Source organism: Penicillium oxalicum, chromosome VI (genome assembly GCF_001723175.1).
Source record: "Penicillium oxalicum strain HP7-1 chromosome VI, whole genome shotgun sequence".
Classification (NCBI taxonomy): domain Eukaryota; kingdom Fungi; phylum Ascomycota; class Eurotiomycetes; order Eurotiales; family Aspergillaceae; genus Penicillium; species Penicillium oxalicum.
The window spans coordinates 2151407-2169281 of NC_064655.1; the positions used below are offsets into that span (position 1 = coordinate 2151407).

The window sequence follows — 17875 nt, forward strand, 5'->3', positions numbered from 1 at the left end:
GTTCAAGGGTCAATCACCTCACCCGACCCATAATGGTCTCCATTCCGCGTTCAACCGATAGTTCGGCAGCCTTGGCCTTGATGGAGCTGATCATGCTACGCTCAAAGTCGTCCCGAGTCCGAAGCACCGCTTCGACCCAGGAAAGCTGAAGATCCCAGTACTCTAGCTTGAAGCCTTCATAGACATTCACGATAGGTTGGCCCTTTTCAGCCTCCAGCAATCGGACGAGCCAGTCGACCAACCGCCATTTCTGCTTGATAGATGGGAATGACTCTTCATATTTCTGGAAGAAGTCAAAGACCGTGAGAAGATCGTCCTTGAACTTGTCGGTGAATGGATCCATCTGACGACGGAATTTGACACCCTTGTTGCGAACAGAAGACAGGTAGCGAACGAGGAGCTCGTCCGAAAGCTCTTCGACCAGGATTTCCACGAGGGACGGATGCAGAACTGGGCTGTAGTCGGTCATATAGTCGTCAAAGGTAGAGGTGATACGCTTGATGGCAAATTCACCATACCATCGTGGTGTGAAGAGATCGGTGAGAACAGTACTCAGATCCACCGTGAAGATGATGTTCACAAAGAGCGCCAAGCAATGGGTGCTGAGATCAACATAGCCGTCCCGCAGTGCGTCAAGCTCCGTCATGGCCCGGGTAGCCATATACTTGGGGGTGACGACAGGTTCAATTTCGGCCTTGAAGCGGGTGAGGTAGCCCATCTGCGCAGTTTCCTCATTGTCGTCGATACAGGCAATCTGATCATTCGCCATACCGACCAGCCAGTCCTGCAGTAATTGTACACCCTCACCGTCACTGCTAGGAGCGGTAGCCTTTTGACATTCGTCGTCGATCAGCGTCTGTAAAGCACCTTGACGACCCTTCAAGGCTCGGAACATGGCGTCAATTGCGCCTTCGACAACGTCGGCTCGTTCAGACTGGCCTGCGGCAGAGATTTGTTCGTGGAGCATACGCCACAGATCGGCCTGCGTCTTGGTCCTGAAGTATCCGTCTGCATTGGTGTCGAGGGAATCCGCCTGTCGTTCCGAAAGACTCTTCTTATCAATGTTGAAGATACGTTCCATCCACTCCTCCACTGCGTTGATGATGACACTCTGCCACTGTCGTACAAGTTCTGGCTCGCGGTCATCCAGGATGTTTGGTTGCAGCTCGGCTGATGTCCAGCCCAGCTTCTTCATCTTTTTGTAATATTTATCGCTCCAGTGGATGATCTTCAATAGATTGTCCGCGGGAACCTCCGGGTCATCAATGAATTCAATGAGGAAGTCATGCATCATACGGTGGTAGATATCGGTGTATGTTTTGTAGATCTTCCACTTCTTCGGCATGAGGGCTTGCATGCCTTGCTGGACAGTAAAGAGATCGTTGAAGAACCATCGGAAGCTCTTCTCCATGAGATCTGGGTCTGCGAGGAATTCTTCCTTGGTATTGTTGAATTGGTTCTGGGCATAGAACTCAATCGCTTGTAGAAATTTCTCTTTGTAGCCACGGACTGTCTTCGGACCAATGTTCATAGACTTGAACCGGCTGACGAGATCTTTGTGATCCTTTTGAGCCTCCTGCAAGGCTCTGACCGTATCATCATTCTTCTCTTCATTCATCACAACCACAGCCAACCGCACCACCATGCTCTTGTTGTCCTCCTGCACCAAGGGAATCAAGTTCATGCACGCCGTGCCCAAATGATCATCGAACCAGTCAATGGCCGAGTCAAGCCCCTCAAAATACTCCGTCAGAGTTTCCACACTGCTGTTATCTCGCGATTTCTGAATTTGATCCATCGCCTCATCCCGGAAATCCCGCAGTCGCGATATTTGCATGTGCGCTTTGAGCAAGTTCGGTTGATTCTCCAAGTCCTCGTCATCTTCCCGGAGCAATCTCTCAACCTCCTGCAGATCGGCGCCGAAATTTTCCAGCCCTTTCTTCATCATCAGAGTTGCGTCAAAGTGTCGTTGAATGCGCGCCAACTTGTCGATTTCAGCAAAGTCCTCCACGCTCTCTTGTGACTCCGCGCAAAGTTTGTCGATGGCTTGGAGTTCGTCCCTGGTCTTGTAGACCTGCCTTTGACCATCGGTCAAGATTCCGATGCTGCGCTGGACGGCCTCGAGTTGTTCACGGAGACCCTCGCGCAGTCGGGAATCCACGGCGGCCTTCTTGCGTTGGTACTCCGCCTTCAATCCATTGATTTTGTCCAAGTCCTCCGGATGTCGAAGGATATCCTCCAGCCGTGGCATAGGTACTGCGCCATCTGCGGCTGTGTCTTGCGCCATGTTGACTTTTGCAGGATCGGCCTCAACTCGGCCTAGGTATAGTGGTTGGCGCTCACTTTCACAAGGATATCGTGGGCGGTGGATGGAGAGTGTTCGAATCTCAGCGGGCTTCCACGCTCCTAAAATGAATTTCCTCAGCACTCGGACTGACCCTGGTATTCCAAAAAATCAAGCCAGATGTATCGTAGTCATTCTCACGTAGACAATTGCACAATGTCGGCATGAGTTGCTATTGAGGGGAGAAAGGGTTCCACCTGGCGGGTCCCAAGCTGCGGAGCTGGTCGCGCGCCTTCAACAGCCCGTGCCGGCAAAAAGTGTCACCACGTGATTCACCGCCCCTCGAGTTTGTGGCCGTTTTGCGGGATTGTTCAGCGTGGAGGAGATTGAGGAGTCGATACAAAAGCTACAGTCGAGTCTTTTTTTTTTCTTTTCACCATACGCCGAGCGCAAAATCACCAGCTTCGATTTGATCCAGGGGACAGTCAAAAAGATACATTGAACACCAATTTCTCCGAACGATTCGCTCGCACCCTCGCGCTGGAATCCTCCCTGACCCTCAGTTCCGCTCTCACCAGCCTAAGCAACCAACGAAAATATCCCAACCCTGCGAAAAAAAACCACCTCAGCCTCTACTCTCTTCTTCTCCTTCCAAATATATAAATCTCCGCCACAATGAGCTACTTCCGTGTTCAACTCATTCGCTCCGCGATCGGTCTTCCCCGACGCTCAACAGACGTCCTCAAGGCCCTCGGCCTCAAGAAGCGCATGGGCATTGTCTTCCACCCCGTGTCTCCATCCGTTGCCGGTCAAATCATGAAAGTCAAGGAACTTGTTTCCGTGCAAGAAGTCGATCGCGCATTGACAAAGCAAGAAGTCCGTCTGGAGCGAAAGCCAGATCCCGGATACTATGTTGAGAAGTCGAGTGTGGATGAGCGGGCTGAGTTGACTGGGCATTGAGATTGATAGATGCGGAGAATTGTTCGGCTGTCTCGTTTTTTCCTTCTTCAATCACGGGGATACACTTTGATGACTCTTTTCCTGGGTCTTCATTGGAACGGATCGGGGATAACAGATCGGAAGTCTTCTGGCTCGCGTTCTTAAAAGATATGGGATGCATACACCTCCATTGCTTTCATCCTTTCCCCGTTGTTCTTTTTTTTTCTTTTCTTGCATGGAGCGGGCTGCTTTTACTTTTGGTCATCACGTGTACTCTACTCATGTTCAATCCTTATTCGACGAGGAAACCCGTCGACCGTACCATACAGAACGTGCTACAAATCTATTCCCTACTGTGGAAACGACATCCTTTGAAAGATAAGAATATGCTATTCAGAACCACAGTCAATGTAATAATGATAGACGCGCGCTGTCTTTGGCAAGGTGTAAAGGAGCCGGAACAGTCAAGACAGGCAGGTGATGACCAATGGATGGAGATAAAGACAAACCAAAGCTGGAATCGAGCCAGGATAAGGGAATGACACGCGTATCAAGGATAAGGAAGAGGAAAACACGGCGCGAGAGGGCTTATACTTTGTACAGGGTATCGAGGAAGCCCTCTGCCAAACGGCTGACAACGCTCTTGTCGGGGATGCTGCCGGCAACACCATACAGAGCAGAAGCATCGCCACGCTTGAGAATGTAGGCCTTTCCTTGTCTGCGACGCTCTTCGGCCTTGTCGAGCTCCTTTTGGACACACTCGGCTGTGTCAGCGATGAGCTGCTCAACCGCCTTGGCAGTGGGGAGTGTAAAGGCACAATGCAAAGCCGGAGGTGACTGGAGAGCGTTCAGATGCCAGCCCTTTGCGGACAAATCATCCGCAATGTCGTAGGTGTCAATAGCGCCATTCTTGCTGCGGAAGGCGACCACACTGACCATGGGGTCGCCTACAACCTCCATGTGCAGAGAGATCAGAGGGTGGCCGCGAACAGCAGACTCAAACTTCCGAGCCGCGTTGATGATCTCGGTGCAGCTGTTGATGTACCCATCCTGACCCACCTTCATCATGCTCGCCCAGCAGCCAGCGATCAGGGCTCCCGGTCGAGATCCAGCAATTGATGGTGAGGCGTAGACACCACCAGACCAGTCGGGGTAAATGAAGTATTGATGGCTGCGGTACGCTTTGTTGCGGTACAACAGAACAGAGTTACCCTTGGGCGCGAACCCGTACTTGTGGGTGTCCACACTGATGCTGGTGACACCAGGCTGGCGGAAATCAAAGCCACCCTCCTCCTCGTACGGTGATGGGAAGCCAGCCTTCTTGAGGTGGGCAATAATAAAGGAGCCCAGGCAGCAGTCCACATGGAGAGGGATTTTGTACTTGGTGGCCAGGCGCGAGAGGGCGGGAATGTCGTCGACCATTCCATGGGGGAAATTGGGGGCTGAGCCAACGAGGAGAACCGTGTTGGGGTTGATCAGGCGACGAACCGCATTGACATCAACCTTGAATTCGGGCTCAGGGCAAGGCACACGGTGCAGTTTGATCTTGAAGTAGTTGCAGGCTTTGATGAAGGCCGCGTGGGCGGTGTCTGGAATGATCCTGTGAAACCATGAGTAATTTGTCTTCAGTACATTCAACGAGGCAGTCGCTGCTTACATCTCAGGCTCCGTCACTCCACGCTCAAGGAAGGCTTTTTGACGGGCGCCCAAGCAGGCCATAATAATCGACTCCGTACCGCCGCTGGTTGTCACACCAGCGCCATCAGAGGGACCGTTGAACATGGACAGAACCTGCATGTTCTCATCAGTCTTTGTTCGCAACAAGGAAGGGAAACAATGATTCGTACCATGGCAACAACTTCGGCCTCCATCTTTCGAACCCCAGGGAAGACATCTGGGTGGATTGGGTTTGCGACACCGAATTGCTCAAACGCACCCGCCTGGAGCTTCAGCAAATCCTCTCCTCCGTGGTATACCGCACCACTGACACGACCATCCTCCCAGCGGGTGTGTTCCAGGCCGGCTAACTTGTTGAGCTCCTCGCGAACCCGGTCGGCCGTCCAACCCTCCAAAGGTAAGGTCAAATGGCGATCCACGTCCGGTCCGCTCTGCACCAGCTTGCTCTCAAGCTTCTCGATCGCGGTGAAGACTTGTTTGTCGACTTGGCCACGGACACCGGGAGCGCGCAAGAAGATGGAGTAGCAGAAAAGACGGACAGCGATATAGATATTGCGAATGCTACCAAACAAGCCATAGCCGCGGAGCGAATAGAAAGCCTTGCGAGTATACCGGAAGAGGAACAGGATAAAGACAATGTTTCGGAAACTGTCCACGTACACAAAACCAGGAGTTTCAAGGTCAGCGGCCGATCAAAATGCACGCAGTTTGCGAGGACTGCGGGGAGTGGGCTGAGGCGGCTATCGAAAGAGGCACGTTGCTGAGAACTTACAGATCCAGATTCACGGCCGACAGGCGAGCCCTGGAGGCCCGGCCGTAGCCTACCAGTTTGTCCTGCAAGGCGACAGGCAGCGCTGAAGAACCCATGGTGCGTGAGTGATGATCTCTAGGAAACGACGATGCGAGTCCGGAGACTGGCGGAAAGTCGGAAAGGTCAAGATAAAGTAGTACGTCGGTGCCCGCGGGACCCCCGTGCGCTTGACGCACCCACGCCGAGGCTGGGGAAGGTCGCACCCCAACTTTTTTTTGCCACATCCACATGTGAGCCATACAGCAATACAACCCTGCAGGCTGAGGTTGAAAAGAGATCGACTGAGTCGCCGAAATACCCTGTTGGTCAATCGGAAAATTATCCCTGTCCCCTACAATGACGTGAAGAGGCTTTACATGAGAGCTTGACCTAGTTTCGATCACTCTTGCTTGTTAAAAAAAATCGATGCGGCCTACTCACGGCTCACACTTGTATACACGGTGGAGGACTATCCGAAGGTCCATTGGGCTCATCTTTGAGCAAGAGCGTCCGATAAAAGAAACGGGCAAAACAAAAACAGGGAATAATATGCCAAAAATGAAAACAAGACTTTTCCGGAAACCCCCCCCCCAAGAGCAAAGGAAAACCAAAAGGAGCTTCCCAGATGTAAATCACATCAAATCATCACAAATTTCGCTGAGCGAATCTGGTGGGCATGACTGGGTATGATGCCAGCCCAAGACTCGTGGGTGTTCTAACCAAGAACAAAACGGGGAAAAAGAAACAAAACGAAGCGCTATCAAACGGAGGAGCAGAGAAGACGTCTAAACGGGAACGCCATTCTCTTGGGCCTCAAGAGCAATCTCCTTCTCCTTGGCCTTGAATTGGGCCTGCTCCTCAGCAGTCAGGTCCATCAAGGGCTTATCCTCACCCAGCTTGAGGTTACGGGCATAGGCGCGGATGATCGAGTCGGCATCATCGACAGCGATGGGACGAATGTCGGCCAAAGCCTTGATCTTGGCAGTGCACTCCTTGCACTGATCGTCAGTCAGGTTGATCTTGAGCTGTTGGCAACGAGACTTGATGGCATTCCAGCCGGTCAGGCGGGAGGCGAAGTGGACGTAACGGGTCATGCCGAAGTCGGCAGGGTTGATGATCTCGTAAGTGCTGGGGTTGTTGAGGATGGCCTTGGCGTGGATACCGGCCTTGTGGGTGAAGGCACAGAAACCGGTGATGTAGTTGTTGAAGGGAATGTTGACCTGGACGGCCTCGGCAACGAGGTCCTCAATGTCCTTGATCTTCTCGAGCTTGTACTTGCTCTTGACGTATTCGGGATCGGCAACCATCATACGGGCCATCAAGCCACCAAGAGGGGTGATACCGTTACGCTCACCGATACCGAGCACGGAGGTATCGATGTGGGTCGCACCGGCCTCGAGGGCACAGTAGGCGTTGGCAATGGCGCATCCGGTGTCGTTGTGGAAGTGAGTCTCAATGTCACAGCCGACAACACCACGCAGGACACGAACAAGCTCGTAGACCTGACGGGGTGAGGCACAGCCCACGGTGTCGGCAATACCCACCCGCTGCACGCCGACCTTGTCGACGGCGGAGTAAATGGAGAGCAAGTCAACGAGATCGGAGCGGAAGGAGTCTTCGCTAGAGAAGCGGATCTCGATGCCCTTGGACTTGACAAACTCGATGACCTCAATGGCGGTGTTCTTGATGTAGGTCATGTCCTTGCCGTGAGAGTGCTCACGAAGGTAGGAAGAAGTACCGATGACGACGTCGCTGTTGGGGCAAAAGTCAGAATCCATGCTCCAAGGCGGGCTTTTCCTTCCCGGTGAAAGGGGGAAGAAATGACTTACACTCCATCAACACCAGTCTCAACAGCAACACGGGCATCATCCATGTGGCAGCGAATGTGTGTCAGGATCTGGGAGAGAAGGTCAGCCTTGCGTTCAGACAGGCAAACTAAGAAACCATCATGATAATCATGACGAAGATACGCACCTTGGCCTTCAGGCCGAGCTTGCAAATAGCCTCGCAATCAGCACGAGACTGCTCAGAAGCGCAGGGACTCGTGAGCTCAATCTGAGGTCGCACCATTGTTAGTGGAATCTTTCCTATCGAATATGGAGCGCTGCTGCGGTCATCGATGACTCACGTAGTCAACACCAAAGTCATCCAAGGCCCGGGCGATCTCAATCTTCTTCTCAGTGTCGAAGAAGGCGTTGGCAAATTGCTCACCCTCACGGAGAGTGCTCTCAATGATCTTGAAGCGGGAGACATTGCTGAGGTAGTCGGTCACACCGACGTTGTGGCCGTACGGGTTGCGAGAAGCGGAGGGGTGGGGGTTCTGGCGGGTCTCAATGCCCGTGAAGCCGGGGTGCTCTAGAGCAGGTGTGAGTTGAAGGTTCTCAAAAAGAGCCTGAGCAGATGCGTGTGAAGAGTGAAGCATACCACCATTGGCACCGTTAGCACCGTTAGCACCGTTCGCTTGCCCGTTGGGCTCGTTATCCACGCCGGGACACATTGTACGTAGATGTAGATAGTGGAGATATGGAGGGGCCGACGGGAGTGGCGGAGGAGTGATGTCGGTAGTTTGCTTTGGGGAAGGGAGAGCTCAGAAGAAATGGATTCAATTTCACAACAGTAGGATTAGAAGAGACTAAAAGGAAAGTTTCTCAGGCCCAGGATGATATTTAAACCTTGGGACTCGTCGAGGCAGAGGGGATAAGAGTCATCGAGAGTGGAGTGGGCGGTGTGCCGTTCCATTTGCGAACGGCGTCGTAATTGTCGCTCCTTCAGTCGGCGGCAAAAAAATTTCGCCTTTCGCTGGGGGTGGGGAGCCCGCCGGAGTCGCTCACTGGCCCGCCTGCGGCCGATCTGTCGTCTGGGAACTCTGCACAGAGCAACCACACTCCGCGAGAGCCAACCCCCAGGGGGACTTCAAATAATGGATGACTCAATCGCACTGGTACAGGTGAGTTAGTAAGCCAAGACTGATACGTGACGGAATGGATGTCTCGTTGCTCGCGAAGGAGCATTGAGCATTGAGTAGTGTGTAAGCCCGTCACGATACTAACTGAGTACTTATTACCCTCCCCCCCAAAAAAGGAATTGAGATCCTTCCACTGGCATGCACTCTTTAATTATGTCACTACAGGTCACCTTGGTTCACTGAAATCGGACTAGTGTTTTCTTCATTTTGGGAGGAGGTGGAAGACTTGGCTTGCCCATCACTTGCATGTTCCAGAGTTAAGACCCGACATCGGGGCAACAGTTGCCTGAGGCTGAGTACTCCAAGTCTACCAGCGGCGTTCACCGAGGAATTTTCATACCCACATGTTTTTGGGTCTTCCAGGTTGGTCCAATCGATGCTCATTTGGTGGATGCTATTTCCTGAATCAATTTCCTTTGTCATGGCCATCGTCTGGACCCGATAAGGTGCTGCCACCATCCGTGTATCTGGGATTCCCCCTTCAGTCTGGGCAGTCAGTTAGCGAGAAGGCCGCTGGCGTCATCCATCATTGATCAAGTACACTACTCAACCTCTTCTCCGCTTTATGCTGACTGCCACCGACTCAGTCGAGGCTCGCTTGTCTGGCGATCACGTTGAGTGACTGGGTAGACTGCTCATGCTGGGGCAATGACGCGATGGCCAACTTTCATCTAGCATGCACATTTGAATGAGGCATAGCTACGTCGTCAATCAATGTGGCTATGTTGGTAATGTATCCGGGTATGCAGTCAATGCATGAGAACCTTAGACACAGGAGCCAAGGAAAGATAGACTTCAAGGTTCTTTAGAGTCTCGTGGCCCCGAGATGGGCCTCAGCAACAGCTGCGGTGCTGATAGGCGCGGAAATATTGTGAGATGGGACGTAGTGGGATCTCTGCGGATGCTTGGGTAGTCAAAATAGCTCTCAATCTCTAAAGTTTTGAAGCGCTTTTCTGCATTGTCTGCTGTTGACATGTGGTCCAAAGTCCGCATACTGGAAGCTTTTGCTGTACAAACCTGGAAGGATGCAGATACATAAGCACCATGTGTACCCCCTCCACAGTGGCAGCCTGCGGCATCAGAGAGTATTCTGTGGAAGGGCGGTCCAGCAATGCGCCGTGGGAGTCATGACGAATTCGAAAAACGTTGTCCCGGTAGGTAAAAGGGTGGAACTTATCTTCACACCTCGAAGCATTAAGAGGTCTATAAAGAAGGAGGTACATATGTGGGGGACTAGCTACCCTGGATGTCTATAAACTACATTTTGATGGGACAGAAGGTGACCACTCACGTGGACGCCGAGATCCAAAAAGATATCCCAGATCAGCAACGGAAAAAAAAGTATGCGAGCGACGCGGTTCGAACGCGCGAGGGCGATTGCCCAGTCGAGTATTAATACTGCAAGGTACTTAAGTCGACCGCCTTAGACCACTCGGCCACACTCGCGTTACCAATAAAAATGGGGAGTTTTGAAATACATATAGCGTTATCTAATGGTCCCAAAATATCCATCTATTAGCTCTCAATGACTTGGAGGATCCAAGAACGCAACGCAATCTCGAACTTAACCCAACAATATCAACGACCCATGACAACTTTGAGAACATACTACTCATGTATTATACCAGTGGTTAAAAAACTATCTGCCTGGTCTCGTAAGTGGCTACGAGCTTGTCAATAATGTTGCTGGGCGAGATCGCGCACGGTTTCAAGTTGGGCTGATGTCCTATGGTGTACGACGTGCCCTGCAACCAGGTCCGTTCCGCGGTCAACCCGGCTCCATTGATTATAGTATTGCTCAGACCTGACTCATTATTGCTTTGAACTAGCAATATGGTCATTACGTGGATGGTATGAGACATTTACTTTGTTTTTTTATGGGACCTCGACTTAAGATGGCTGAGTTTGCATGTAAGAATTGGGTCTCTGCTGGGTAAATTCTCAGTCTCCAACTCATGTGAATGTGACCTGAAGGAACAAAGGAATCTTCAGGCTGCATAGGCGCAGATTAAAACCTGGGTGCCCAACGAAGCAGACCAAGCATTTGAGACTCGTGGGACGTCGACCCACGAGAGTCGTGCTCGTTGTGCGTGAGGGCTCATTCAGCGCGAAGCATGTACCAGAAACCTCCCGAGTCAAAATGAACCAGCGCTCAGTGGACCGGGACGATCCCCCGCGGTGGTTGGCCAGTCCGCTTGTTGCGGTTGGCTCGGTTGGTCCGGGCGCTCAGGCCAGCTGTCGTTAGCCTCCAAGCTGACCTGCTACGCTTTCTTCTCCTTAATCCCTCGGGTGCCGTTCAATTGATCGTCCGTGTCAACCAAAATCGGTAAGTTGATCAAATTCAGCATCCTGCCTGTTGGATCGCATCGATTGGTGGATCTCATCTCATTGTATCTCGATTCTAATCTCCTTAATCTCAGCCATCAAGATGCGTTTCACCTCAGTCGTCGCTCTTCTCCCGGCCCTGGCCTTGGCCCAGGAGCAGGTACCCCTCGCCGATCGTGTGCAGGGCTGGTTCAATAAGGCGAAGAACCTGGTTCCCTCGGCCGTTCCTACCGAGCCCGTCCAGCAGGTGGTCGAGAAGATCTCAGAGAAGCGTGTCACTCCTGTGACGATGCAGAACTGGCAGTCTATTCTGACTCCCGCTGAGGATCCTCAGGATTGGTTCATCTTTGTGACCGGTGGTAACAAGACCTGCTTCGGTCAATGTGGCGTTGCAGAGAAGGCCTTCAATGTGAGTCTACTCTGAAAAAAAAAGGGGGGGGGGCGGCGTGTACCCCACGGGGACGATGAGGACAGGAGACGCTCCAACATTCGAGAGATGCCCAATGCGAGGAAGCTAATATATCTGTCCCCGATGCAGCAATCCGTGCCTCTCTTTTCTGCTGATCCCACATCCCCCAACCTTGGTATGATCAACTGCGAGCAGGAGCGTGTCCTCTGCGCTACTTGGTCCGCCGGCGCGCCTTCCGTCTTCTTCTTCCAGCTGCCCACGGCTCAGCCCCTGGGCCAGGAGCGTCAACCTACCCCTCTTCACGTGGTGTACTTGAACCACACCAGCGTCACTCCCCAGGAAATTTACCAAATCCACTCCAAGAAGACCTTCGAGAAGGTCCCGGCCTATGAGGGTGCCATGCACCCTACCGATGGCTGGCTCGCCAAGTACCAACTCAACGTTCCTCTGGGCTACGCCATCTGGGCGATCGGTGCCGTCCCCAGCTGGTCCTTCATGATCCTCGTCAGCTTCTTCAGCCGTACCATCATGTAAGTCCTCTTTCCCTGGCTATAAACGCCCTTCAGGTACCCTGATCGCCTGTGACTGGACCGGAAAATCATATTGCGAAACGACACAGCTGACCGCTTTGTTTACGATAGGGGTCGTCGTATGAACAACCCGGGCTCAGCGCCCCGTCGTGCTCAATAGATATGGGTACTTTTTCCTTCGCACTTATACCATGCGTCTGTAATTTTGGGTTGTAAATAATGGCTGTTGATGGATTCAATGAACAGGGGGATTCGCTCTTCTTTTCCAGTCTTGGAGATTTCTTGGCCATGGTCTTTGCTGGACTCTCCTCCTCTTCTCACCATGTATTTGATTTTGCTTGGCTTGCTCAATTGGGAAACAAAAAAGGTGGCACAATTGATCGCCGCGCTCTGATCAAGTATTTCACATCCGTAGCTAGCCCGATAATTTTCATGCCACTATTAGCCTCTGAAATTCGTCTCATGCCTGTGACACTGGCCAAAGGGAAGAGCTTCTTGGAATCAGCTGAGCTGATGTTGTCAGTAATCGGGACGCGCCTGCAGCAATCTAAAAATGTCGGCTCATATCGCCGATTTTACGTTGTAATGCGGCAGGTCTCAAGTGCCCTTTAACGCTACGCTTTGTCTGTTCAGTCGGCCCAGAGTCCAGATCTCGCACACCAGGGCTATCGATCTGATCATCATGTGTTGACCCCGGTATCAAGGTATACAAGGACCAAGCACTGTTCTTTCCCTTCTATTTGGTATATTTATTTTCTCCCCATTCCTTTTTGATTCTCCAAATATCTCCACCGAAGCAGATAGCCTGGCTCAAGACAAACCAGAACCTAAAAGGCGGAAATGTGTAGAGTTGATGATTGTAGGCCCTTTTGCCTCCGCTTTCGCCCTCGCAGTCGAGCCCCAATGAACCCCGTCGGCGGAGGCGGACAAGAGCGCGGAAGAGACCGACTTTGCATGTGCGTCAGTCGTAGGCAAACCACTTCCGCAGTTCCCCTCCCTAGATCGTTTGTTCAATTTCGACTGAACGTCCATTGTGCCTCTACTCATAACCATGGCAGCTCCTCTTGATCGCGCATCCCCGACGACGGCGGCCTATGTGATCGCCACTGCTATTGTTGCCGGCGTCACGGGCTACTTCATCGGCCAAGGCGCCTCGCTAGGCCTCTTCAAAGAGAAACAAGGCTGGCCCAACGGGTACGACGTCAAGGTTCACAGGGACTCATCCGACGAGGAATTCGAGGAGGAAGACTCTGCGGATGAGGAGAGCGACGAGGAGGACGAAGGTACAGGAGAGGAATTGGCCTCGTTCAAGGACAATCAAGAGGAGGTGAAGCTTGTGCTTGTCGTGCGGACAGATCTTGGAATGACGAAGGGTATGTGCTTTGTGCTTGAAGATTTCTTTTTTTTTTTTAAGCGACGCCGAACGGAGAGCGGATTGTGCTATGGTATTGTAACTATTTCACATGGCGATTTTGACTGACAATTTTCTTCTTCGTCTTGCGCTTGCGCTGCGACAGGGAAAATCGCCGCGCAAGCCTCGCATGCTACCCTCGCCTGCTACAAATATTTCATTACTCACCAGCCTGATTCTCCGATCTTGCGTCGCTGGGAACAAGGGGGTCAGGCCAAGATCGCTCTTCAGATCAAGTCGGAGGAGGATTTACTGCTCCTTCAGGCTCAGGCCATGAGCCTTGGACTTTGCGCGCGAGTCATCCAGGACGCGGGCCGAACACAGATTGCAAGTGGCAGTCGCACTGTGCTGGGCGTCTTGGGTCCGAAGAGCGTGGTTGATGGAGTGACTGGGCATTTGAAACTTTTGTAAACTACGACATGAGACACGATATTGAGATGTCGCATATCAAGCGTAAAAAATTTTGATGAGCAAAATCCGCTTTCACGTCCATTGATCGAGAGACCTCTCGAGTAGGGTAGAGCAAAGGAGGCTCCTCAGCTTTGTGACGGAATCCCAACGCAGCAGGGGTTCAAATCGATGTTTTGCGCATCGTACCTGTCGCGAAGAGAAACCTCAACATTACTCGTGGATCTCGAAACAACAGATTGAGATGACAAGTCTAGCGGTCACTTCGAATATCTCAAAAAACGGCTTCGAAAATCGCGACGTTTTCTTAAGCAAGTGATTGTGAGCCGCTCGCCTGATACTGCAATAATTTCACGTTCATCTACAATAACGCGATGACTACGGGAATGGAATGTTGGCATGTCATGGTTTATCCCTAACCTCACAGGCCGACGGCCGATCGGTAAAGAGGGGTGGAATATGACGCCGTTCGCGACCAGGGCCTCAAACCGAGCTCACCAAGGCGGGAGCTCAAGATCCAAGGAATTCCTGGTGCAAACATTTGATCTGAGATCTGTCGACAGGAAGCCGTAAGGCTGCCATACACATCAGAAAATGAATGGCTCCAAGGTCGTCGATCTGCCCAGCTCTCAACCGAAACACAGAAATGCCAGTCAGACTGACACCTCCGTCGACAGGAGTGCTGGACACAGATCCGTTGTTGTAAGAAGAAAAGAAAAGTCGCGAGAGAAGCGGCTGCTTGATATTTATGGTCGAGAGAAATTTCCGGAACTAGTCTGTTTTGGGTATAGCGTGTCAAAGCTCCAAGTCACCTGATGATATCCAGCGCGGCGTTATCGATCCCCCCGTCTAGAACCCAAGCTAGAATTGATAGAGTCCGCCCCAGCTACGTTGAGATTCCACCTCGCAAAACTCCGTTCACTCCATCGCCCGGTTTACACAAAAAGCATATTCCGTCAACATGGCGGACGCTCTCTCTATTGAGCAGAACAACAAGATTCGTGTGGCCCTAGGCCTCAAGCCACTTCCCGTCCCCGGAGCCGAGCCCGAAGACGCCACCGGTCCGCAATTCAAGGACGATGCGAGCGGAGCAGAGTCTGATGAAGAACCTGCAAGCACAGTCGAAACAAGACAAGCGCAAGGCTACGATAACTGGAAGAAACTTCAAGACGAAGCCGACGCGAAGCGTAAAAGGGAGGAAAAGAATGCTGCTATTAAGAGGGCGCGCGAAATCGCGCAAAGAAATCTCAAGCTGCAAGGCCAGACGCTGGGCGAAGCCGAAGATGGTGAATTGGACACCAAGGCATGGCTGATGCAAACCAAGAAGCGCTCCAAGAAGATTGAAAAGGAGCGAGCGCGCCGACTGGCTGAGGAACTCGAGGAGCGTGAGCGAGCTGCGGCGGCGGAATACACTGCGGAAGATCTCGCTGGTATCAAGGTTGGGCATGCCATGGGTGACTTCGAGGGGAGTGAGGAACATATTCTCACACTGAAGGATGCAGCTGTCGATGACGAGGAAGCTGGCGATGAACTTGAGGATGTCAATTTGGTTGAGAAAGACAAGACCGCTGAAAAGCTGGAGCTTAAGAAGCGCAAGCCTATCTACGACCCTACAGCTGAGAACCAAGGAATTCTCGCCCAATATGACGAAGAAATTGAAGGCAAAAAGCGAAAGAGATTTACACTGGACGCAAAGGGTTCAACCGAGGAGGAGCGACAGGCCAAACGACAGGAAGTCTCAGCCGGGTTAAAGAAAGGCATGTTCAACCTTGACCTTGCAGAGCCAGAAATCGCCACTTCGGATTACATGGATATCAGCGAAGTGAAAATCAAGAAGCCCAAAAAGAAGAAGAACAAGTCGACAAAACAACGTATGCCGTTGGATGACGAAGGTCTGCTGCCGGCTGGGGAATCTTCAAGCACCCCTAATGGGGAATCTATGGACGTCGATTCTTCAAACGGAGCTCTGGTCGCTGTTCCCCGCAAGCCCATCAGCGAGGATGTGTCCTTTGCAGATGATGATGATCTACAAGCGTCCCTTGCGCTCCAACGGCGGGCTGCATTCAAGAAACGCAAGAGGATGCGCCCCGAAGACCTCGCCCGACAGCTTCGCGAAGAGGAGTCTCAAACGCCTATGGAAACCGATGCCCCTGAGGGCGATACAGAAGAGCCGGGTCTCGTGATCGACGAGACCTCGGAGTTTGTGTCTAATCTGCAAAAACCCACTCTCCCCGAGCGAGAAGAGCGACGCACAGCGACACCTGTTGCAGATGTTCCCGTCAAGTCTGAGCCGGATGAGGAGCAGAAAGATGTGGATATGGAGCGAGTTTACAATGACATCGAGGACGAGGAGGATCTCAAGCAACGCCTTAAGCGCGAGACCTCCGGCCAGGGTCTCCAAGATTTTACCGTCACCGGCTTGGAGGAAGAGAGTACGTTGGACCAGGGCGTTGCCGCCACCGTTTCGATGCTGCGGCAGCGCGGCGTTGTCAAGGACAGCGACGGCACCAGTGCCAACGCACTGCTTCGCGATCGCCAGCGCTTCTTGCAGGAGAAACTGAAACGCGAGTCCGAGGCGGAGCGTCGCGCCCGCTTGCAGCGTGAGCGGGATCGTGCCTCGGGCAAACTCGATCGCATGTCAGCGCGTGAGCGTGAAGAGCATGCTCGATGGGAGAACAAACAACGTGATCAACAGGAAGCTCGACAGATGGCTGAGATCTTCAACAAGGAGTACAAACCAGACGTGCAGCTCAAGTACACCGACGAATACGGTCGCTCATTGAACCAGAAGGAGGCGTTCAAGCACCTGAGTCACCAGTTCCACGGCAAGGGCAGTGGTAAGATGAAGACGGAGAAGCGTCTGAAGAAGATTGAAGAAGAGAAGAAACGAGAGGCCATGTCTGCGCTGGATAGCAGTCTGCAGACTGGCATGAACAACGCCATGGGCCAACAGGCACGAAAGAATCGTCAAGCCGGTGTGCGGTTGGGCTGAGCACCTGAGCATAGCAGGCAGACTGTTGGGACCAGGCGGTCTCTCTCTCTCTCTCTCTCTCTCTCTTTGTCTCTCTTCCTGTCTATTTTCACTGTCTCTCCTTGCTCTACTTCTTGAGGCTGCCAATGATCAACGATGCTGCTGTCTCGTGCGATAAATGTATACCCTAGTTATAGCGAGCGCTGGTGATTGAAGCGCTAGAAATGAAAATGACTATATCATTAAGTTGACTCTTCGGATGACTCGCTCATGCTGGCCTTCTATCACTCATGTTGGGTGCCAGATATCTCGCGATGTCCTTTGCCAACTCCTAGGAATGGATAATCACCCAACAACCGTAGTAGTCCAGATGGCGAGTGACTCGTGGGTTCGGATAGTCGCGAGTAGACACATGACCTCGGTCTTTCTGTCGAGGCCAGCCGAGCCAAACTGAGGCGGAACTTTATCAAGATCTTGATCTCAGCAACCACCAATGCCGACATGAACGAATATTCCTCGATGGCCAGGAGACCTGAGCCTGTTTGTCAATGGTCCAGATCATCATGGGAGCTGCTCGGGCATTTCTCATTCTCCGGTGTACCATGATGGTTTCTCCTGGGAGCAGGAGTAGGAGGGAGTGGTTTCCAAGCGATCGAATTTAACCGAGCTTTGAGCCTAAACGGTGCCTCCGGTCTTAGTCTAAGATTTGCACACAGCCGACCGCTGCTTTTCAAAAGTACATCACGAGCTCTCCGGTATCTGAGTCGATTGATGGGTTCTTCATCCACCGTGGTAATTCTCTAGCCATTCTGCAGTGTTCATGACGTGGTTATAATATATGGCTCGAGCCTTTAGAAGTATCCAGGGATGCTCTCTCCCGTGTGAGACTGCGAGTTCCTTTTTAGAGAGTTGCCCGCACGACCGGCTTACCCCAACTGTGTGTGAGGGGAAACTGTCCCGTCGAGTGGAGCTCTTCATGTTTGAGCTCAACGCTCGTCCCCATTCAGCTCACCGGACACGATCGTGCCCGGCACGTCTGACGATGACGAGTGGCTCCGTTGGCGTCTAGAAGCCGGGGAAAGTAGGGCGTGGCCTTGAGGGTGTCTTGCCGTGTGGCGGGCGATGATTATACCACTGAGCTGAGCTGAGGATGAAAGCAAGACTGT

General features: G+C 52.3%; 7 protein-coding genes and 1 non-coding gene across 8 annotated transcripts; 4 read left to right on the top strand and 4 right to left on the bottom strand.

Annotated features, from left to right (window-relative positions):
- Positions 1-13: 13 nt before the first annotated feature.
- On the bottom strand, positions 14-2287 carry POX_f08043 (uncharacterized protein; the record flags this gene model as incomplete). Its single annotated transcript, XM_050116826.1, has 1 exon — positions 14-2287. The coding sequence occupies one exon, from the start codon at positions 2285-2287 to the stop codon at positions 14-16; it is 2274 nt and encodes a 757-aa protein (XP_049966965.1).
- Positions 2288-2959: 672 nt separating this feature from the next.
- POX_f08044 (uncharacterized protein) lies at positions 2960-3244 on the top strand (the record flags this gene model as incomplete). Its single annotated transcript, XM_050116827.1, has 1 exon — positions 2960-3244. One exon carries the CDS (start codon positions 2960-2962, stop codon positions 3242-3244), a length of 285 nt encoding a protein of 94 aa, XP_049966966.1.
- Positions 3245-3811: 567 nt separating this feature from the next.
- POX_f08045 (Sphingosine-1-phosphate lyase) lies at positions 3812-5767 on the bottom strand (the record flags this gene model as incomplete). The annotated part of the gene is made up of 4 exons (XM_050116828.1): positions 3812-4823; positions 4881-5014; positions 5071-5548; positions 5673-5767. The coding sequence occupies 4 exons, from the start codon at positions 5765-5767 to the stop codon at positions 3812-3814; spliced, it is 1719 nt and encodes a 572-aa protein (XP_049966967.1).
- Positions 5768-6475: 708 nt separating this feature from the next.
- POX_f08046 (Homocitrate synthase) lies at positions 6476-8187 on the bottom strand (the record flags this gene model as incomplete). Its single annotated transcript, XM_050116829.1, has 4 exons — positions 6476-7442; positions 7520-7587; positions 7665-7745; positions 7819-8187. The coding sequence occupies 4 exons, from the start codon at positions 8185-8187 to the stop codon at positions 6476-6478; spliced, it is 1485 nt and encodes a 494-aa protein (XP_049966968.1).
- A 1812-nt stretch (positions 8188-9999) lies between these two features.
- POX_tR154 lies at positions 10000-10101 on the bottom strand. Its single transcript has one exon. It is a non-coding gene; the product is annotated as a tRNA-Leu (tRNA).
- A 982-nt stretch (positions 10102-11083) lies between these two features.
- Positions 11084-12079, top strand: POX_f08047 (uncharacterized protein; the record flags this gene model as incomplete). Its single annotated transcript, XM_050116830.1, has 3 exons — positions 11084-11389; positions 11519-11919; positions 12031-12079. The coding sequence occupies 3 exons, from the start codon at positions 11084-11086 to the stop codon at positions 12077-12079; spliced, it is 756 nt and encodes a 251-aa protein (XP_049966969.1).
- An 891-nt stretch (positions 12080-12970) lies between these two features.
- On the top strand, positions 12971-13741 carry POX_f08048 (putative peptidyl-tRNA hydrolase 2; the record flags this gene model as incomplete). Its single annotated transcript, XM_050116831.1, has 2 exons — positions 12971-13292; positions 13437-13741. 2 exons carry the CDS (start codon positions 12971-12973, stop codon positions 13739-13741), a joined length of 627 nt encoding a protein of 208 aa, XP_049966970.1.
- A 958-nt stretch (positions 13742-14699) lies between these two features.
- POX_f08049 (uncharacterized protein) lies at positions 14700-16730 on the top strand (the record flags this gene model as incomplete). The annotated part of the gene is made up of 1 exon (XM_050116832.1): positions 14700-16730. The coding sequence occupies one exon, from the start codon at positions 14700-14702 to the stop codon at positions 16728-16730; it is 2031 nt and encodes a 676-aa protein (XP_049966971.1).
- Between the last annotated feature and the right edge of the window lie 1145 nt (positions 16731-17875).